Source organism: Mustela lutreola, chromosome 9, assembly GCF_030435805.1.
Source record: "Mustela lutreola isolate mMusLut2 chromosome 9, mMusLut2.pri, whole genome shotgun sequence".
NCBI lineage: Eukaryota > Metazoa > Chordata > Mammalia > Carnivora > Mustelidae > Mustela > Mustela lutreola.
In genome coordinates, this window is record NC_081298.1 from 63,176,288 (window position 1) to 63,199,319 (window position 23,032).

The 23,032-nt window shown below is 46.7% G+C and overlaps 1 protein-coding gene across 1 annotated transcript in view; it reads right to left on the reverse strand.

Moving 5' to 3' along the window:
• Positions 1–13,444: 13,444 nt before the first annotated feature.
• IL1R2 (interleukin 1 receptor type 2) overlaps positions 13,445–23,032 on the reverse strand; it is a 33,456-nt gene continuing 23,868 nt past the window's right edge. The window contains exons 5-9 of the mRNA XM_059133289.1: positions 21,818–21,992; positions 19,628–19,690; positions 17,882–18,017; positions 15,837–15,979; positions 13,445–13,625 (exon numbers count right to left, since the gene is read on the reverse strand). Of these exons, the coding sequence (XP_058989272.1) occupies positions 13,486–13,625; positions 15,837–15,979; positions 17,882–18,017; positions 19,628–19,690; positions 21,818–21,992 (657 nt within the window). The 3' untranslated portion in view covers positions 13,445–13,485. The remainder of the gene's footprint in view (positions 13,626–15,836; positions 15,980–17,881; positions 18,018–19,627; positions 19,691–21,817; positions 21,993–23,032) is intronic.

The window sequence follows — 23,032 nt, forward strand, 5'->3', positions numbered from 1 at the left end:
GATTTGTTCTAGGAGATATAGCAAAAGCCTGCAGAGAGCTCAGGAAAGGGTTTCCAAGTAAAGGTAAAGGTAAAGGTAAAAACAGAACAGAAGTTCCTCTTCTCCTTCTCCCTGCCTTGAATGTAACACCATGTCTGGGACTCCAGCAGTCATCTTGTGACCACGATAAAAGGTCAAAAGTTCAAGAGTCACTGATCCTGACATCTTTGAGCTGCCAAACCTCTATACTTCCAGTATGTGACAAGAAATAAACACCAGTTTTTGTGCAGATCACTCTCTATGGTTTTTCCTTACTTGCAGCCAAATGCATCCCAACTGATATGGATCTAGACTAGAGAAGACTCTTAGTTGCCACTGTGGCACCCTCCCCAGTGGCACCCACAGCTGGTGTGGCCTGGAGAAACAGGTGCTGTTTATGAAACGTCATGCCTGCTCTTGTTCCATGAGCTCCTGGAGAGCAAGGAAATGTTGCAGAATCCATCAACGTGTCTCCTTCTATACCATCACCAAGCCCAGCATCTCACTCGTGCCAGTTACTTAATAGACTTTTGTTTGTTTACCTAATTTGCTTATAAGCAGGATAAAACAAAGAATCTTCTTTGGGCTACTGCAGAACAATTGTAATTTAAGAAATATTGGAGTCAGTGCTGTCCATGAGCATGGGGAGGTCATGAGACTCATGGTTCCCCAACTTCCCCCAAATCACCCCACTCTGCCACCACATGTTCTGGGTTAAGGAGCTGGTGGAATGGAGAAAGGGAGACTGAGGGCAACCCCTTCAAAAATTTTCTTCCCTGGAAGATTGTAATTTCAAGTGCATTACAGGAATATTTTTTTAAAGATGGCAGCAGTCGGAGGGGGTGGCAGTTGGGTGGGCAATGATAGGCTCAAACAAAAAGCCCTACTCATGAGATATCATCAGAATCCTTTCTCTCCAGGAGGTTTCTGAAATCAACCTTGGCTTAGGACTTTGAAGATAAATCTTCTGAATTTCCTCAGGATGAACACTGCTGAGTAAAAGCTGACTCAAAGACATGGCAGACTCAAGTGTTTACCAAGAAAAGTGTACTCAGCACTTGACATAATTCCGAAGGACTTTATCCTAAAACTATTTTTATTAGAGCTTGAAATAATTTAATCACAGGCTTCTGTTAGTCAGAGATCCGCCAGCACCCTGTGCCCAGGCTCTCAGACATTTAAACAGGAAACTCTAAGTCCAAAGAACAGAAAACATTCTGAACCGATCCAGGGAGTTAGAAAGTGACCCTCCCTGCTCCGACTAAGCTGTCCGCCTCCCCGGCTCCACTGTTGGAAGATAACGTTAAATCTAAATCTCAAAGTGGGGGTGGGACAGTTCTTTTCACAGTGGGATAAAGGAGTTTGCTCAAGGCTGAAGACAGAGCCTGACAGCATCAGAACTTCGAGAAGGGGAACTCTGATCTCTGAGCGTAGGAGTGAGTGATTCTTGGAATAGGACTCCAATCTCTTCCTTTTGTTACAGAGAAAATCCTCCTTGTTTGCCTCAGAACATCTCACCTCCCATGAACACCAAGAATTACAGAGAAAATCCTCCTTGTTTGCCTCAGAACATCTCACCTCCCATGAACACCAAGAAGCCAGCACAATTTGTTCACTCATTTGTCTGATATCTTGGACATTGGGAAATCTGTAGACCTCTGCCTTACAAATAAGGTGGATTCCTTTGAGGCAACCAGGTAAACATCTGGGTAGATAAATGTGCCCACAGGGGAAAATCAGTATAGACACTCCAGGAGGAGGTGGAGGTGGAGGCCAGGGACTGTGTTCTCCTTGACCATGTATGCTCAAAACCTTCCCACTGTCCTTTGTTCATTCATTGACCAGGTATGAATGCTGAGTGCTTCATGTGAGTTCAGTCAGGTAATGCATGCTAAGCATAAGCAACCAGGACAACCAGGACAAAGCCAAAGTGTGCAGGGTACAGACCCTACCCTCAAAGAGCCTATAATTTGCTAGAAAAGACAGATGGGACACAGGCAACTTCAGTGTTCTAGAAGACCAAGTTCAGGGACTAAGAATGTGACATCTGGAGCTAGAGAACAGGGTTTGATCCCCATTGCTGCCCCTTTCTACCTTTGTAACTAAGGCAAGTTACTTAAGGTGCTCAAGCCTCAATTTCCCCATATATCAAGCAGAGGTATTATTACTAGCCGTCTCATAGGTTTGGGACAACAAAGGAGATAGAATCTGAGAAAGTTTTTAGATAAAGCCTGGCCTGTTGGATCAATATATGACAACTATTCCAACTGTGAGGGCTTCCTGGTGCCCTAGGGGCACATAAAAGAGGTGTCTTTGCCAGGTTTAGGGGTTGGAAAAAGCTTCTCAGGAAAGACCTGAACAGGAAGAAGGAGTCAGCCCAATTGAACACAATGGGAAGTTTTCCAGACTGGGTAACAACACATGCCAAGTCCCCGGGACCAGAGACACAGACCTGAACAGAACCGTGAGTGGTTCAGTCCTTCAGATGGGGAGGGTCTCACAGGAGGTGAAGTGTCCACCTATTCGCTTGATAAATATTTGAAACTGCAAACACAGCAGTGAACAGCTACAACCATGGCCCTCTTGGAACTTACCTTTTAGTATAAGGAGACAGAAGCAGACAAAATAAATGACATAAGTAAGCCAACTGAGAAAAATCTCTTGGTTTGGACTCCAGCATCCTGCCAATAGGCAGCCATTAAAAAGTCTGAAACAGAGCAGCCACACCACCATGTTTGGGCTTCAGAAAGATGACTCTAGGGCACCTGGGTGGTTCAGTAGGTTAAGCATCTGGTTTCAGCTCAGGTCATGGTCCCAGGATCGAGCTCCACCTTGGGATCCATGCTTGGTGGGGAGTCTGTTTCTTCCTCTGCTCTTCCCTCCACTTGGGCTCTCTCTCTTTCTCTCTCAAATAAATGAATAAATAAAATCTATCTTCAAGAAAAAAGAGAAGGAAGGGCGGGAGTAAGGAAGGAAGGAAGGAAAGAAAAGAAAGAAAGAAAAAGGAAGCGGAGGGGTAGGAAGGAAAGAAGGAAGGCAGGCAGGCAGGCTGGCTCTGCCCTGTGGAAGATGAGCTGCAGTGGGAGGCCAGCCTGGAGGCCAGCCTGGAGGCAGAGGATCACGTCCCACCTTGAGACTGCGAAGCTAGGCAAAGTGTAAGCCTAGGATACAACTGCAGCCTGAGGAAATTGTGAGGCCATGGCCCACATGAAATTCCCACAAGAGCACATCCCTGCCAAGGCCCCTCACCCCAACCCCCTTCAGCACCTCCTTGTGGCCAGTTCTCTCCAAAATGGGTTCAGAGTCCCAGGAGAGAATCTGATTGGCTCAGCAGTCTTGTCTGTGTCATGCAGTTCCCTGGGGCATCTCAGAGTCAGTCCTGTCCTGAGTAGCCTCCTCAGAGCCCTTGCGTGTGTCTACTATGAGCTTTTTGCTCTGTGATGCTATGGGGGCTGCTTTGGAAAGACAAATCAAATCCTGAACCTGCTCTCAAATTACTCACACCCTCATAGGGGAAAAAAGGGAAAAGTTGAAAGCACTAAATGTTATAATAAAGGCCCACATAGGATTCAGGACTGGAAGGGACAATGAGTCCTGTGTTTGGTTCGGCTTTGTGGTGGAGGAGACATTGCAACAGAGCCCTAAGAGAAGAGTAGGGTTTGGAGAGGAAGAAAATGCATGGGCAAAGCCAGTTGCAGGGAAGCCAATGGTAAATGGGCAAGGTCTTCCTCTGGCCCTGTCCTTTCAGTGCAGAAGCCATTCAGCCACCCATCCATTCTTCCGTCCATTCATTCAACAAGCAGGTATGGATCCTACTGAGTACCAGACCTTAAGGACCGCCTCACTTCTGAATGTCTTTTGAACAATTAATTGCTGGACATTTTTTTTTCTTACACATCACACAGGAAACAAAGACATGGACAACAGCCTTATAAACGCTTTGTCCTGATCTCTGGGTCTGGCTTCCACGAAGAGAGCCCAGTGGTACTCAAAACTTTGACCACAGCCTGGCGACTCTGCCTGTTCTTTCTTCCAGGGAAGAAATTCTTGATAATGAAGAGTTGAACAGAAACAACAACAAAGTCGTGGTCCAGTTGCCAGAAATAGCCAAGAACTGCTTATTTTTAGGAGGCAAAATGTCACTCCTGATGTTTCCTTCATCAGGACCCTTTTGGACCCTGGTCCCCTGTAAGCCACCCTGAGGAAGGAGGTTCGAGTGACCCTCCCCATGAGTTTCAGAGAGGTGCCAAGCATGCTTTGCTCTGTCACGTGCTCCTGTTCCACCTTTACAGTCCAGGCTATCCACAACCTCTGCCAGGCTCCTCTGTGTCCTACGTTCTTTTGGGACCGAGTGCTGGAGCTTGTCCAGCTCAAGCTTTCAGAATCAGGAAGGTCCTTTGCCACACAACTACAACATACCCTCCAGCGTTGGCTCTGTCTGTGATAAGGGTAGTGTTCGGTTCCCCCTTCTGCCTCCTCTTCCATGCTTCCTCTGAATTGGCTCAGAACGCAGCTGGGAAAAGCAGAAGTGATAAGGAGTGGGATTTGTGGGTAAAATACACATCATGATAGAAACCTCTGACGGAAACCTCTGACGGCTGGCTTTTCCCTTGGAGGCTTATGGCAGCCCACATAGGATCACGTGACTGCAGAGATTCTTCTAGGGAAGGTGGTGGGCCACTTCCAACCCATGTTACGCTTCACCGCACGGAAGCTTCCCTTGGTAGCCAATGCAGCTCATGCGTGATTGGTTTGCTTGCTTGCCTTCTTGTTAGCATATGGTTTCATATTGAGGCTGTCTGAAGTAGGACAGAGGCTGAGCAGGGAGGCAGGCCCTGTCGTGACCAAAGCCAAGTCAGACGCCTTCAGAGACAGAGTGGTACAGCCTGACCTTGAACTACATTAGCTACAGGCAAGTGTGGTACGATTCCAGGCAAAGCTGAATGAAACTGGATTAAGCCTTTTTAGTCGGGGTGGCACTGCTTCTAAACTGCAAGGCCGCTGAGTTCCTATGTTGCCCGTGGGCACCAAGACGTTCTAGCCCTGCACTGTCCGTCCCGGGCCTGAGTTGGCAAAGCCAGATCACGTGGCCCAGTTTCCATCTCCACTGGGTCCAAGGATGCTACTGTGGAGGGACACATTTTATATTCATGGGCCTTGTCTATAACCCAAGAATCTTAAAATAGTCAAAGTGCTCAGTGAGTTTCCATATGACATGATTCTTGCTAGATGGGGTTGCAAGACTGTTTGTTGAAGGAACATGGCAGAAACTCTACTTCAGGCACTCCATTAGGACAGTAATAAAGGAAGGTAAGGCACAGATGAGGCACGGTAAAGGGGCCATTAGGACAAGAGTATTGAGCCTGGCCTTGGGTAGATGTTGAACCGAGAGCATCCAGTGGGATTACCAAGCTCAAGAGAGGTGAGCAGGGGACTGTGGCAAACCCAAACTTACTGATTTTATAGCTCTCACAGGAAAGAGCCAAAGGAGAAAAAAATCTAGAAAAGCATACCAGGATGAATGAATGAATGAGTGGATGAATCCTGGTCTGGACAGCAGAGGAAGTTACAGTCAAAGCCTTCAGACCCACAGGCACAAGAAGATGGAAGAGGTTAAGCCAGGACTCCAACCCAGCCCCAGCTACAGAGCATGGAGATTGCCAGCACCCTGACCACTTCCAGCAAAATCCGCAGAGGCGGGGCCGGGCATCCACAGCTTCGGTTCAGGCCTTCCATGTGATCCCAGTATGCAGCCAAGGCTGGGACCCTGCTGCTTATCTGGGGCACACAAGCTCGGAGCCTATCCCACTGCTTCAGAAACTTATTTATGTGGCCGAAATGCTACAAAGGTCTTGACCATTCCAAAGCTGAGGGAAAACCAAGAACTGAGTTGCGCTTGGTGGGAGGATCAACTTCAGGGAACCAGGCAGGGTCTGCAATCTGCTGAGGGTGATTTTGAAGCTCAAGTGGAGCCAGAAGAGATTCCTGCCCTTGGGAAAGGTGCAGAGGCCTAGAAAGTTCCACAGTAGGAGGCCATGGTCACCAGCGCTCCGGGCCAGGACCTCACAGGCCTGCTAACAACACACTGAGGAGGCTCTGTCACCAGGCAGGGCCTGAAATCCAGGACTAGCCTAAAAAGACTCCAAAAGAAGTTCTGAGTGGGGAACCAGGTGGGGAAGAATGGCACCAAGAAACACACGGTGCCTGGAAGAAGGGCTTTCCCTGGAAACACGGACATTACTCAAGAAGATATCAGGGATTCAGTTGCTGAGATAAGATGCGTAAGATGCAGTGGAATTTTCCAGATAAGGTCACTGTGGTGCTGTGACTAAGGCCTATGAGGGTAGTTGGCCCAACAGACTCAACATTCTTGGGTTAAAGATCCGAGATAAACCACAGAGGGCTCAGGCCATGAGCATGCCTCACGGGCACCCCAGGCCACCATCCAGGGCCTCTCCTCAGCAGCTCCATCATTTCCAGTTTCCCTGGGACGCCAGTGCTGTCAGGCTGGGGTCCACACTCTGAGGACCAGCAGCCTGCACCAGCACCTGTCTGCCCTTCTCCCCAGTACCCCTGGGGCTGCTGGGGTCACTCCGACACTCAGTGCCAGGTGGGAACAACAGTGGCCTGCAGTATCAGCTCCAAAGGCCAGGAGGTAGCCTATCCTAAAACACGGTGTGAGTGGAGTCCAGGCTGTGCTCATATGCTTATATTGTATTTACCTGGGACTTTTTAAAAGGGACACGTGAGAGGCCAATGCCATGGTCAAGGCCTAGGAGCCACACCCTTCCCTGCAGAAGGCAGACCAGACTGCCCGCTGCCGGTCACTCCCCCTGGACAGAGAAGCCTTCCTGCGGTGACCGAGCGAGGTGGGATGGGGGAGGATGAAACTCAGGTGGCAATCTCAACATTTCTGAGGTTTGGTTTCTCTACCCTCAGCTTTACAAGGGCAAATTTAATCTTTGAACTTGAATGTCTCCTAAGGAACTTGATAGTGAGAAAGGACTTGAAAATCAAATTCGGGTTACGGAATATTGTTTTATAACCTTTTACTGTTAATGCTTGCAGGTTGACCGTGACTGCTTTTCTGGCTTGGTGGCTGGCTTAGTAAAGGATATTTGATTCTCTTGCAAAAAAATAAAATAAAATAAAATCGGGAGCCTATCTGATTTGTTGGCTCTTCACTTTTGGCCATTTATGTCCTCGCACAACTGCCGGCCAGCCCTTCACCAGCCCCCCTGGTGAAGCTGGGCGTCAGTGCATGAAGCATGCGTTTCTGACACCCAGGCTTTGCTGCCCCTCCCAGGGCTAGCCAGTTCCTAGAGCACTATTTTCAAATGCAAACCAACCAAGACAGAGTCCACACCAGGATCAGCTCCTTTACCAGTCTCTCTCACCCTCCAGACCTCCACCCACCTGCCCTAAACCAGAGAGCAAAGATCATTCAGTGAAATTAGTCACACTAGCCAATCCGAAGTGATCCAATGCTCCCCCTGTCTTGTCCTTTCCTTCTACAGAAACAGCAGTAAAGCCATGCTTTCCCCTCATTCCCTCTGCCTCCTGACCCAGCCTGGTGCATCCCCATGTGGCTCTGCGCGGCATGGGGTGGCCCCTTCTTCTGGGATCTGTAACAAACCATCTCTTCAATGACAATCATTTCCAAATCTGTTGGCCTCACCATACCTGAATAATAATAAAACTGATATTTTAGGGGCACCTGGGTGGCTCAGCTGGCTAAGTGTCCAACTCTTAGTTTTGGCTCAGGTCCTGATCTCAGGAGTTGTGGGATCAAGCCCCAGTCAGGCTCCATGCTCAGGGCAGAGTGTGCCTGAGATTCTTCCCCTGTCCCTCTGCCCCTCCCCCCTTCAATCAATCAATCAATCAAAATAATAAGAATAATAAAACCTACATTTTAAAACAGTAATTTGGGACAGGAAATTTAATTCACATCCATTCCTAATAATTTCTGAACCTTCTGGGGGGCTAAATCTACATTGCCCACCATCAGGCCCAGAAAGATTGGATGGAGATGGTTCACTTCTATTTCCTGGACGAGCAGCCAAAAGGTCAAGTGAGTGGGCTGCTCATCCCCACCCTGTGGGACACAGGCCGGTTGGAGTCCCACAGGACAAGAAGACTAAAACCTGGGGAATGCTATAAGGAGACATTTGGATCCCATGCATGGTACTTTCTTCCCTGCAGATGAACCCCCACTAGAGTCTCTGTTGTCCCCTCCAGATGTGGCTTCGGTGAGTCGGGAGAAGAGCTGGACACGTGGATCTCAGCTCTTCCCCATGGCCAGGTTGTCCCCAGGAAAACGAATACTTGCTCTGCTCCCTCTTTCTATATTCTTGCAAAGGACTCAGCCCGGCTTGGGGCCAGCTGTTCTCTAGCTGTGCTAAGTCCCAGGAGTCCATATTAGGAAACTCTCTGTTGCTGCCCATCTAAGCCACATGATGATGTAATATTGAAACTGAGCCCCCCATCGTCATCTCCAAAATGTAGCTTACAGGATTTGCCTTGATTTTTTTTGGCGGGGGATGAAATTGTGTAAAACCTATAAAATCTTGCACATTGTAAATGATTCAATGTCAGTTTCCTCTTCTTCCTTCTTGCTTTTTTCCTCCATCATCCCAAGCTCTCCCTGCCTCCATCCTTGCAGCTGGCTGAGCTTCTCCTGGCCCCGTGTGGCCCCACTCTTGGGCCTCCCTCAAGGGCCTGGTAACGGCAGATGGGCCGTTTCTGAAGAACCAGTAGCAGTACCTCTAGACTGTTGGCAGGAGACTATTTTGCTCTGCTTCAACCAAACAAGAAGGAAGCGGTTTCTGCAGGCACGCTAGGGAGGAGGAGGGCATCCTTCTTGGCTGAGCTCTGTGGGAGATGGGCTGCAGGCCCCCACCACCACTCCACAGGGGCTAACCACGTGAGCCACGGAGGGGGAGCATCTGTGAACACACAGGGAGGCTCCCGGCCCTGCAGCAGACAGGGGCTGCCACCGAGTGTGCCAGCTGGACTGCTCGTCCTCTAGACACCCTGGGACACCGCCCTCTGTGGGGTGACAGCACTCTGTGGGAGGCCAGACGCAGCAACAAGGAGACGTTGCGAGATGACATGGTCAGCAGATGCCCACAGGTGGGGACAAGAACAGGAAAACAACCACAGAACACGAGGCCCTTAATGTGTCCAAGTGAGCTATCAGCAGGAGTCATGGAAATAACGGGTGCGAATTGGATAGTAGGGGCAGGAGCCGGGAAACTTGGAAGAGTCCTGCCAGGGTGATCGTGTTTGTTCACACAGGTTGGCAAGTCCTGGAAAAACCCAAGTGACACACGCTTTCTCTGCCCAGCGGCGGACACTTTTGCAGTGCCTGCTTGGTCGTGAGGCCCTGGGCCGGTGCCGGGGATATTCCTGTCCCTGGAAGGTCTGACACTAGATATACAGTCCTACCCGCTCCATAAAGCCCCTACACATTCCCCTAGCACAGGAAATCTTTGAGATATCAAATTTAACTCTAGTGCCTAAATTAATTTTGGTGCCCACTCCTGGTGTCCACTGCCATCCTCAGTCGGTTCTTGGCCAAGTGGTATTTGATGAGGTAGGGCCTGCTTTCCTGCAGGTAGCTTCTCGAAGCATGAGGCCATCAGATACTGACTACTGCCCCATCCCCCTGCTTTTGTGGCGGGGGTGGGGGGGTGGTGAAAAATTCCATTTCAGAAAGTTTGACCAATGGAATGAACATAAAGTAGATGAAGACATCAAGAAAACACCTTGTTTCTTTTGTTTGTTTGTTTAGTTTGGACTCAGAATTAAGCAGAATTCTCAGTTCAAGACACACACTCTTCATTGGTCCATGAGTGACCTGTGTCTTCGTCTGTTTGATAATAAAGAGTAATAATCCACGACTCAACAGGAGATCTAGACCTTGACATAACTGAGGTCTTTCTAACCCATCCCAGGCCTGGTCCCCCACCAGTCACCTGTTATGCTCACTATCCTGAAACTTGGGTTGCTCATTCTCTTGCTTTCTTAAAACACAGACAATTGTAAACTTTTAAAAGCAGATAAGTGCTCTTCAAATACAGATACATACATATCTAAATATAGTTAAAATATAGTTTTATCATATGTGTGCCTTAATTACAAACATATATAAAGACACATATGTATGCAGAGAGAGAGATTTTAGTTTTAGCTGTTTTTCACTTTCACTAAAAAGGGATCCTGGTATAGATGTTTCTAGGACTTATTATTTACTCAATAATATATGTCTGAGGCTCCTCCGTTTTGCTGTGTGTAGCTATGTTTTATTCCTTTTCACCGCTGTAGAAGATTCGACAGAGTGATTACACTCAGCTCATGGACACATTCTCTTGTCCAGTGTGTACTTGGTTATTTCTATACTATTGTTTTTTTCCTCTGTATTATGGAAAACTCTAGGCATAGAAAGAGAGAGGATTATATAAGGAGCCGCCATGCACCCATCACTGGTGTTAACAATTGTCAACAAACGGCCAGTCAATCCCATATTCACCCACACTCCCCAACCCCCCCCCCCCAGTACTGGAACACTCTGATGCAAATCTCAACTATCATCTGTAACTATTTCTCGAAGTCTGTTAGAAATACAGCAACTCTGCTTTCAAAATGTAACACAATCCCAGTATCACACTTACACCTTGCTATTATCATCAATCTGGTGTCCAAAATTCCCTGGTTATCTCTGTTCTTTCTAAGTGCAAGTTCCCCCCAACACCCCACCCCCGAACACTGTGGATGGAGGAAGTGCATAGACCACGCAGTCAAGGTGAGTCTCCACACTTGTCAGCAGCTCTCCTCCGGCTGCAGGCGGCTTCTTTTCTGGGTCATGGCTGAAGCTACCAGAGCCTGAGTGGGGGGAGCTCCGGGGAACCCTGGGGGAGGGGTCCCAGGAAGGAAGAGGTCGAGAGCTGCGTGGTGCCCCAGACGGAGGATCCAGAATGGGCAGAAGCACCCAGAGCTGCCCTTTGCTTCCGTCTCAAGCCTTGTGTCACCTCATTCAAGGTCAAAGCTCCAAATTCGAGACCAAGAGTCCTCTGCCGGCTCCTTCTCGTTTCCTTCCCTTCCTTCCATGCTTACAAGACAGGCAAGGAAGGAAAGAGAAGAGAACCGCAGGGAAACGCAAAAGTAAGGCTCAAAACCTGCCTGTAAACATCCTTGGTCTGAACCAGCGGTCAGCGAATTTTCTCCGGACAGCGCCAGAGAGCTAACAGTTCAGACTTTGTTGACACGATCACCCCGCCTTCAAAAAGGAAAAGCAGCCCCAGGCAATCCATAAACAAAATGACCGTGTGCTCACAAAACTTAATTTACAGAAACAAAGGGCAGGCTGCAGTTGGCCAGAGGCTATGGTTTGTCCACTTTTGTGTCTAAACAGTACAACTAGTTTTGCTCCTGTCTATTCCTCCTACGTTTTTGATGATTAAATATAACACTCTGGGATAACTCCTGTTCTTAACCCCATTTTCAGATCAGAAGACTGACATACGGCACAGCTAAAGGGGTAGACCGTGAATTGAACCCAAGAAGTCTGTCTTCAAAACCCTTGAGTTTTTCCCCTTTTTCTAGCATCCAATGAATTTTAATATGGTCTTAACCATATATATTGCATACACAATATACAATTTTTTCCTAATGTTACAAATATTTCGGTCTTGCATTCTTGCTCTTTATAGATCACAATTGACACATAATTGTTCATCACCAGGGAAATCAGTTTCATTGAAACATTTTATACATCTGTTTATCTTCTGCTGCTGAATTCATCTAAGATTAATTCCCAGGAGCAGCATTCCCAGGCATCTCTCGGCCTTAGTAGTGGTGTGCTGGGGAGGGGGGCACTGGCTTGCGGCATTTGCCAGTTTTTATGGTGTCAGGAACTCCCATGATGGTGGATTTTAGGCTTCCAACACGACATCACTGAGCAGAGCTGGGAAAAGATGCCACACTTGGCCCTTGCAAAGAACAAGTCGTACCCAGCAGCCCCTGGCTTGATACAAATTGCCTTTCTACTTCCCAGGACAAAGTTATAAATGGAATTACAGGATGTGGGAGTTATTATCTGGAAATGACCTTGATGTTGCCTTTTTAAAACTGGGTAGTGTGTGAGTGCCTGGGTATCTCAGTATTGTTTTAATTTATATCTCTGTTACTGAAACGGATCATTTTTCCACGGTCCTCTTATGTGTTTCTTCCACACATTCCCTGTTCATGCTTCCCCCATCCACGAGGGTTAGGATGCCTTTCCTTAAACCCCTTATGCTGTCATTATTAATTCCTTGAGCTCGCCTGACATAATTTCCTTTATGTTCTGCTTTTATTCTTTTGTTATGCAGGAATTGGATCATAATCAATCCTTTTATTCTTTCATTGGTGAACACAAGAAACTCTATTCTATGTTTACCTATTCCACAAACATGGATTAAATGTTCAGTGGCAGGCATGATTTCAGGTATCAGGGATACAGCCATGACCAAAATAACATCTCTGTCCTCATGCCATTCCCATGGGGAAAACTGAAAATAAACAAGTACGTATGTAATGGAAGGTCTGGTGGTGATAAGATCTATAAGGACACAAAGCAGAGGGAGAAACCCGAGAGGGATGGAAAGAGGTACCATTCAGAAGTGTGCCTCTGGGAAGGTCACTTGAACAAAGACTTGAACTCAAGTGAAGGAGTGACTCATGTTAGTCTTTCTGCAATCTGATTTCTTAAAACTGAATTTACTGAATTAACTGGGATTTGGGGGGGGGGGGTGGAGGGGAATGAGGATATGATATAAAAGAGGTTCTGATTATATTTTTCCAACGTGTATGCAGTTATCTCAATACTTTTCCGTCCTCCTCATTTTCAGAAGCTTTGAGATAAAGCTGAGTCTAGTTCTCAGTTCACTAAAATGTGCTAACATGTCTTTTTCTCATAGTCTATTTTAGTTGTTATTCTTTGGCTCATCCTTTTGGGAAAAATCCACCAATTTTTGCTGATGCTCCTTCTTTAGCATTTCTAAATCCCTCTTTCCAGTCTCCAAATGAAATTCCATCTTCCCAAAAAGGCAACCTACGTCTTATCTTTGCTATCTGTTAACATCCTCCACGGAGCATAGCCAACATAGATTTTTAATACATTTTCGTTAAAAGACAAATGAATGAACTACAAAATTCATTTAGATGTTTTCGACGCCACCTCACTCTTCTAAATAGGTCACAAGTGTCCAAGAGCTACTCTCCCACACACATGTACGCTTGCTCCTGTCAGCTTCAGAATAAACATCACATTCATACTTCTGTCCTTTACCATAAACACAGCAGCTTGTTAAACCAACTGAGGAAGAGCAGAATCCTCGCAAAGGCCAAGTCACCTCCATAAAAAAGGATATCGTTTGACTCTGAATTGTTTTATTGTCTTTATTTTACTTGGGTGAGATGAAAATCTTAATGGCCAGTCTTTAACGTGGTCAAACCATATGCTTTTCCAGTTCTGTGTTTACACCGTCTGTGCATCCATATTCCCACCAAAACCAAGCAGACCAGGGAGAGTGGGGCCAGTATGGTCCCCCAGGAGAATGTGGCAGCTGTGGGAAGAACAGAGTCACATCATGGGTGGAAGGAACATTCTCTCACTGCCAAGCAGGACAGTGCAGTGCATGTTTATAGAGAAGAGTGGAGCTGGAGTTCATTTTTTCCTAATAATTGTGCACTGGCTTTTCACAAAGCATGCCCCTCACAGCAGATCAAGGATATCTGAGAAGGGCATCTGCGGCATTAGGGAAATGAACAAGGGAGAACAAAAATCGATCAGAGAGCGACCAGAGAAAAGAGCACAGAGTGGGGTGAGGTGGCGAGGGTCTCTGTTCCACCTGTTGAATAGTGTGCAATAAGAGATTATCCGTTCAGGTCTCAACCAGACAACGGGGACGTGGCCAAGGTCCAGCGTGGCCTCTTCCAATGAGTGAGCATGTGAGGGGGATGATAGAAACTAACAAACACAGGAAGAGAAAACCAACTTTGAATGTAGGAGCTTTAGGTGTCAAGAGGATTGCTTGGACCCAGCTATTTTATATTCTACTCCTTGGCATCTCTGCATCATGAAAATGTGGAGAGTACAGATAAAGACGTGACAAGCAAACACAAGAACATGAGTCCTCCTGGACTCACTGATGACGAGGCCAGAGTTCCACATTTTTTTTTTTAAGATTTTATTTATTTGACAGAGAGAGAGAGAAATCACAAGTAGGCAGAGAGGCAGGCAGAGAGAGGAGAGAAAGCCGGTTCCCTGCGGAGCAGAGAGCCCGATGTGGGGCTCGATCCCAGAACCCTGGGATCATGACCTGAGCTGAAGGCAGAGGCTTTAACCCACTGAGCCACCCAGGTGCCCCAGAGTTCCACATTTTAAAGCTACTGTTTATCATCATCTATCTGGGCCTCTGGGAACCAACACAATTTCAGACTGTCTCTCTAGATGATTCTTCCACCTTAACGTCCCACAAGGCTTGGAAATGCATCAAGCTTTAATTTGCTGAGCAGCCATCGGGACACACCTCTCCATGCTGGGGACAGGCTGTTAGCTGTGCCCTCGGCCATGAGTCACGGCCAACCCCACAAAGGAGGGAGAAGGCTCACATTATGAAAATGTTTAAAGGTCCCCAGCTTCGGGTCCAGACAAACCACAGGTTCTTTTGGGTCACAATCTGAACCCCAGAAGTGGAATCTGCTTTCTGGGGGACACTTCCTTTCCAAGTCTGGACAACTACTGACTCTTTCATGGAAACAATCTAAAGCATCAGCCTTTGCATATGTGTCCTAGGACAGCGGTCCTCACACGTGAATAGGAAAGGAGCCTGCTACCTTACCCTCTTTGGCCTTACCCTGGAAGAATTGAGGTAGATCTGGGCTGAGGCTGGGGCTCTGTGTTTTCAGCTAGTGGCCCAAGTGGGCAGTGCTGGTAGTGCTCAGACCACAACTGGAGAAAAGCTGTATGCGTCATGCACTGTCCTGAGGCTTAACCAAATCCTCAGCTTTTCAATTACAAGTACATCTGCAGCTGCCTTCCCAGCAAGGGAGAGAGAAAGTGGAGCATTTTGTTGACTTGCTACAGATTGCCCAGAAGGCATAAGGAGAGCGCTGCTGGAGATCACTTTGGCTTCTGCCTCGTCCCCTCTGAGTGTCAGCGGTCTCAGCGGTACCTGTGTTTCCCTTCCCCACTTAAACGCTGGGAGGAAATCAATTTGGTCCAAATGAGAGCACGGGTTTCTCTTTTCTTCTTACTGTATATGGGCACTGAGTTGATGTGACTACAGTCTTGTGCTTTATCTCCTGGGAACCAATGTCTTTAACCTGAAAGCTGCTCTGAGCCCTGTGGATCTCCCAGCCCCCAGCTCTTGGAGAAGGGAGTTCCTCAATTTCGGGATAAAGACCATCGCACACTCCTCCAGGTGTCACCAGAAACCAGCTAGTCCTGCTGATCCAGGGGCAGAACCACAGAAGGACACGGGTGTGTGTGTGTGTGTGTGTGTGTGTGTGTTTAAGTTTATCACAGAACCACCTTATCATTTTTCCTGAAGTCAGCTTGCTATTTAAATTTTTCCTTGAACATAATCTCCCAAAACCAGCTTCCACCTGACAAAAAATAAATCATAAGAACTGAGAGATCCGCTCTGGGTGGTCCGCTAACAGGAAATGGGGGGACTTCCTAAGCCATCAGCTGGAGAACTAGCAGTTTTGTCTAGCGACCACAGACCCCTGCCCGTGCTGCTTTCCCCTCAAACGTCCCCCCAGGTACATACCTTCTTTGACTGTGGTGCGCAGTGTCTGAAAACTCAGTCTGTTGCGGACAAGGCATTTAAAATCTGTGTTCAAATCCTCCCTTATGACTGGATCAAAAATCAGGGGCACTTCAATGTAGTTTTCATTGTTCTCCGAGTATTCCCTGAGAGAGAAAACATCTGCTTAAATGCGCTGTAACCAGTGCAAGACCATCTTTACAAGGGAGATATCCGAACATTCTCAACGAGAAGGACCCGCTGTGCTTAAATTGGTCTCAGGATTCATAAAGAGAGGGGCACCTGCCTTGATTTTGGTTCCCTATCTGGGAGAATTTCTAAACCTGTGCTTGAAGGTGGAAGTGACACTGAAGATGTTGGTCCTTGTAACAGGACACTTGTCACAAGAAGAACTTAACAGGAGCCAGTTTCATTTGGATGTTGGGAAAATTCATTTTTCAGGCCATTGACGAACAAAGAGGCGGTAGTGGGAAAGAAATATCTGCCTTGGAGAAACTTGACTGTAAGGCCAAAAAATCATTTGCATACTGAAGAGGAGGGATTTTCCAGGAATCCTGGCCTCCACTGTGTTTCTTCCTCTCATCTCCATTGCCAGCTGTAATTCCAGGAACCCAAGCTCAGAGCAGAGGGCCACAGACAGGCCAGGCCAGGGAATGGTTCTGGCCAGCATCGCTGCCGTTTGTAATGTGATCATCATCTGAAGATGCTTCACTGCTACATAGGAGCATGAATAAAAATATCACTGATGTGCATCTGCTAGGCCTTTCTTTTCTTTTCTTTTTTTTTTTTTTAATCCTTGGGAAAAAAGGCTCCTTTAAGTGAGTGGATAGTATGAGTAAGCTAACATGGGGCATGTGAGTGATACCATGCTTTTCCCAACAGGGACTTTGCAAGCAAGCAGTTGTGCTAACCACATATAATTTTGATTCACCACACTGCATCTAGAAAGATCTTTTTTGATAGGTCAAGTGGAAGTTGAGCCTAATTCATCATAGTGGAACTTGAATTTTAAAATTCCTTGATAATTTGATGGGTGCCTGGGTGGCTCAGTTGGTTGAGTAACTGCCTTCGGCTCAGGTCATGATCCTGGACTTCCAGGATCGAGTCCCGCATCGGGCTCCCAGCTCGTTGGGGAGTCTGCTTCTCCCTTTGACCTTCTTCTCTCTCATGTTCTCTCTCACTCATTCTCCCTCAAATAAATAAATAAAATCTTAAAAAAAATTCCTTGATAATTTGCAAAATCGAACGGTCTCCCTTTCTCAAACACAGATTTACAAGGTCTGACTGTCCTACTTTTGGGTTGAGAAAACATTTTCCAAAGATGAATGCTTATGAGAACAGAATTCTTCCTTTCTTTGAACATTGACCTTCCTTGATGCCCATAGCCACCCTCAGATACTGTGGCTAACTCTCAGACTCTTGTGAAGAGTTTGTGAAAACATTTGACACTCAGATTGCAGGGTGCGGCATAGAAATGTATGAACTCCAAAGCATTTTTTTCGGAAAACCGTAAAAATCAAGAAACAAATGTTTAATGAAACAGCTAAAAAAATGCAACATCAATGCCAAGCAGTCGACTGCAGCCCAGCTGCTATAAGAAGTTCGATTCTTAAGAACAACTGGTGATACTTAGAAAAATTCAATTTTTAAAATTCTAAAAATCTGCGGTGCCTGGGTGGCTCAGTTAGTTAAGTGCCCAACTCCTGATTTCAGCTCAGGTGATGATCTCAGGGTCGTGGGATCGAGCCCTGTGTTGGGCTCTGCGCTCAGCCTAGAGCCTGCTGGAGATTCTCTCTCCCTCTTTCTCCATCTCTCTCCCAGCTCATGCCCTCTCTCTCTCTCTCTCTTTCTCTCTAAAATGAGTAAATAAATCTCTAAAAAAAAAATAATAAAATTCTAAAAATCCAACAGTTTACAATCAAAAAGATTATTTATAGAGTTGTGTGTCCTGGTCTGATCTGGTGCGACATTGTCTCTAGAAGGAAGAGCAAAGCCTTCGGAAATCCCATAAGATGCTTCTCAGCTGACAATGACCTTCACCCACTTACTGGCGCAGGCCTTCAGCCACACGGCCTCCCTGGTAGGCGTTCTCTATTCTGGTATTGTTGGCCATCCACCAGAGCATGGTGGTCGACTGTGTCCCGGCTCCTAGAAACACCTTACACGGGATTCTCAGTCTTGAACCTGTGCACAGCAAGACACCATGTCAGAGCCCCACCAGAGAACAGGGGTCACGCCAGCCCCCGTGGCCACCAGCAAATCCAAGTGGCAGACCCTGCCCCACCTTCTCAAATACCCCTCACTGGCCAATTCTTTCCTTAAAAGGAAACTCGTTTCCTTCAAATGATTCTGTTCACACAGAACACCAGTATCGATCAAGTGTCTCCAGTTCCCTCAACTGGTCTTCATGAGAGATGAAAACCCTGAGGGCACATGGCTTCCCCAAGGTCACTCAGCTCCTACAGGGCCTTCTGAATTCATGGATGCCTTCTCCCACATTTTCTTCTAGGCACCTCAAAAAGTCAGATGAATGTCTCAATTCTTTTTCTCTGCCCATTGCTGGTCTCAGCCCTCCTGGGAACCCCCATGGGTGATATGCCTCCTCCTGGTGGGTTTTTTAATGTACGGCCCCCCTTCAGGCTCTTCTCACTCTTTCACCACCTCTTACAACCTTAAGATTTCTTGGTCAAAAGCAACCCATTAAACCTGGCCTCACGTAATTCTGCCATGCACTTGAGTGCATTCAAAGCAACAGGGTGGGGAACTCAGCTCCATTTGGCTGGGGAATCTAGGAGCCAGGGTGCTGGAATCCCAGCCGGCAGCGACCCGTGTGCCCACTTCCCCAGGTTTCCAGGTGGTTTATTCCAAGGGCCGAGGCAGCCTGTGTTGGCAGCAATCCCAGCATCTGTACCAAAGTCCCCCTTCTCTATGACCACCAACTAAAATTTAAAATATAAGCCCAATACCAAACAGAAGAGAGACCTGGATGGATGGATGGATGGATGGATGGATGGGGAGGGAGGGAGGGAGAATGAGGCCTACAAAACCATTATAGGGAAACAAACACCAAAATGGTACAGGCTTCCTGGATACATAGGCCTGTTGGAAGCCCAGCCTGACATGAGTGTGGCTTTTGACCTTCAATGAGCCCACAGTGATGCCCTGAGCAGCTTTTCTTTCTACAGAAGGACCCCTATGGGGTCGGTGTTGGCACTGACTGGGGTCCCGTGAGACACAGTGATAGTCACCAGGGAAGTGGGCACTGGCCAGAACAGCCTGAGCCACAACCACAATGGGGTGAAAACTGGAAAACCCTGTCAGTCACTCTCATCATCCACCTTGACCAGCTGAGCAGCTCTTTCGACCACAAGAGACCGTCTCTGTGGGGCCAGCAGTGACGGGGTCAGCCTCGCGTTACAGATGGACTCTTTGGGAAGTGCTGCATGTCAGCCAAATTTTGGAGAGACTTATTTAAAACATACTGCAAGTATGTTTTATGCAAGGCCCCAGGAGGGGATCCTGCTGTTAATCCTCTCATACAGTTGACAACTGCCACCAGAACGTTGGGATTTTCACATTTAGATTTTTGCTGGTCGGGTGTTCCTGTGACAAAGTATACCTATTTGCACACAGTGCCATTTCTAACATCTGACAGAAGGAAAGATGTCATTTCTGCCTCTCACGCAGGGGCTCCAGGGTCCTACCCATGCACACTGCAAACCAAAGGGGAAGGGGACCTCAGGCTTTGGGACTGAAGGCACCCCCGTGGGTGACACAGTCCTCATAGGCCTTACCCAGTGAAGTTAATATGGTCTGGTGGGGAGAGATAATCACAGGAATTGTCTCCTCTTCTTTTTCTGAGAAAGATATGAGGAAAAGAGCTTCGATTAGGGAAGCCATCATTTCAAGCTGAGATTCAAGTTCCATTGTTTAGCTAATTAACAAAGTTATCCCCTACAGTATGGCCAGCCATTGTAAGATTCGACCTTTGTCTGGCAAAGGAAACAGGCTCTCCACAAAATTGAGCATCTTTGGCCAATGCCTTTCCCAGAAGAGATATTACTGGAAGAGGCCACAATTAAATACACTAACAGATGTTCTTTGCTTTGTGATAAATAATTAACCATTCCCTTCCCCGGCTTCCTGAATGAATTCTTAATAATAATCTTCTCAACGCTTACAAGATAGGCTTTACCCTAACGTCTATTTGCCCTAAAATCTCCCCCCTCCTCTCCATTCCTGCTTCCCCACATGCCTGCCTCAGAACACCATAGAGTCACTTTGAAAACATAAACAGAGACACAGGAATTTGGGAACCACCCGTTTCTACTGCTAATCCCACACTGAATGATATGGAGCATGACCCAGCATTGGCTACTGTGTCTTGTTAATAGAGGACATAAACTTTTTTGGGAGGCAGACAGAGGGGGATCTCTGAATAGAAACTCAGTTCCCCAAGAGGTTCGTCTCCCAAATTGAAGAAAGTAGGCACCTGACTTGGAGTAAAAAGCATGGCTGTGGGTGGGTAGAGGGCTGCCCATCTCCGTAACTGCTCACTCTTCCCTTCCATTTTCCCTGCAGAGCATTTTGAAATCCTAACATGAGTAAGCATTAGGCAGCCTCACAGCATGAGGAGCACATGGCTTCTGGGCCAAGACCAGGAGCCTCCCCACAGTCATGCCCCCCACCAAAAACACACATAGTCACACGTGGGGGTGGCGAGGGTAGTTAAATACCTCTGTGCTTCTCAAACCTAAGGGTGCATCAGCATCCGGTGGGGGTGGAGTGGGAGTGTTAAACGCAGATTGCTATGCTTCCCCCCACCCCATCATGCCCCGGGTTCTAACCTAGTAGATCTGGGATGGAGACTGAGATTCTGCAAGTCTAGTGAGGACCCAAGTGCTAGCTAGACACCCTCTGAGAAGCCCTGACAAATAGTGTGCTCACAACTTGGGGTAATATGTGGGCTGGCCGCCCCCTAGTGTTCTTGTGGAGTATCACATGAACAGGATAATTCTGAGCCCTTTGAAAGTCACCGGAAGTCTCTGTGATTTCCCACTCCAGGGAACAAGTTGTTGATAGGAATGAATCCTCACAGGACTATGTCATCTAGAGATTTCAGTTCATGGGAGATATCCCATGGGAGTTTTCCCTGTGGTAAAACTGAATATCTGGATTTTCTCTGGAAGGGGCAAAAAGTTATACTTCTCCCTTCATAGACCAATTATTTAACCTTAATATATTTTCAAACCCATCTGAAATGTCCTAAAAGACTCCCAATTGTGTATTCAGTATATAAAATAAATAAAAGCAGCATACTCTCTAGGGCAGAGTCCAAAACTCAAGCCCTTTTATGTTCCTTGTACCAAGCTTGATGTCCAGCATGTAGGCAGTAAATGTTAAACAATTTTAAATACTCATCAACACTGTTCACAACATTCTTTTCAAGTAGAACTCATTTAAAGCAATGAGAGCCCTCACTATCTGAAACTCTGATTTCAAGGGTCATGTGCCTTGGGGAAGCCCAAGAAAGGGGAATTTCCACTGGATATGCCAATGCAAAGCCCTCTAACTAAAAAAAAAAAAAAAAAAAAAAAAAAAAAACCACAATAAAATCTTAATATCCTTGAATTATAAATAAAGTTCTGGCAACCATGATGCCAGATGGCTGTCTCTGGTGGTGCAAGCCTTCCAAAGGGACCTTCCCAGTGAACCGTTGTATGGCCCCCTCTGCTGGTGTGTTTTAGCCACACCTGGAACCCTACCAACCACTCAGCAATCCACCTTTCCTGAGAAAAACACCCTGCTCTCTATCTTTCAAAGCTCCACACATGTGTTTTGTGAGCCTGATGCTTTAGGCGAGTTGATAGGTATGTTTTCCTTTCACACTGAGGACATTCAAGGAATTCCACATGAACCCTCATTAGTTCTTTGCATGCTTGTTATTGACAGGGTGGGGAGGTCCCTCAGTGGCAAATACTCACTGTTGACACGGAGTTCAATATTCCTAGTCACGTTGTACAGCATGCCTTTGTGGGTAAACGTTATGGCACAGCTGTAATAGCCCGCATCCTCCACAGACACATTATAGATGAGTAAGCGAGAGGTTCCCTTCACACTTAGAAACTTCTTGTTGTCTTGATCCAGGAGGACAGAATCCTTAAGGGAAAATACTTTTCAGAGTTATGCTATGTGCTAATCTGTATTTCAAAAGCTATATATGAGTAGCACTCATATTATCAATCAGTGTTAAATATCCAACCCAAGAACTGCCCTGGTATTTACTTAGTGAATGTACTTTGGACACACCACTAAATGTACTTTTTAACAGAGGGAATTTGTTAACAGATAAAATGAAATTGTGGGATGTGTTTAAACACAATGTGCAATAAGCACATTCGTGTGAGCACAAAGGGAAAAAAAGAAACTATCTCTTATTGGATAAAGTAGGTCATTACCACCTTGGGAAACACGGAGGGAAGAGTAGTGGTATGTCATCAGGGTGACTGTAATATTCAGGAGATGTATTCAGGGAAAATAGAGAAATGATGTTAGAGTAATGACTTTAAAAATCATTTCAACTTTACAGGTCAGTAAAGATGGAGAAAAATTTGTAAGGAAAAACTAAGTGTGAGGAATGAGGGCACACTTTCCATATGGACAAAAAGGTCCTGAGGATTCTACACTACAGAACCCTCAAGATCAAGACCTCCAATAACAGAAAACGTTGAATGGGATTCGAGAAAACATCCCAATGAGCACAAAGTGTTCTCAGGAACCTATCTTTCAAAACCATGATGACTGAAAGCTTGCGACAGTCCAACATAACCTTGAGTCATCTCAGAATCTTGCTCTGAATGGGAGCACAGACATAACTGGAATAGTTTGTCAGCTAGTGGCTCATCAAGTGCTATTCTACAACATGTTTAATTAAAAAGAGAGATCTTATTGTTCCTAACATGAGTCCCCAGAGGTGAAAAAAGCCAAATGGGGCTCAGTCCCCCAATTCTTCCAAGGCCACCAAAACCCCAGGGTTTCCCTGCATGGCAGTAGTGTTTGGAGCCTGGCCTCCCATGCTGGAGTGCTGGCTTTACCATCTACCAGCTGGGTGACCTTGGGCAAGTGCCCTTACATTTCTGTCTCTCTGTTTCCTAATATGTAAAATGGAGATATTAGCAATCTCCACTTTGGTAGGTTAC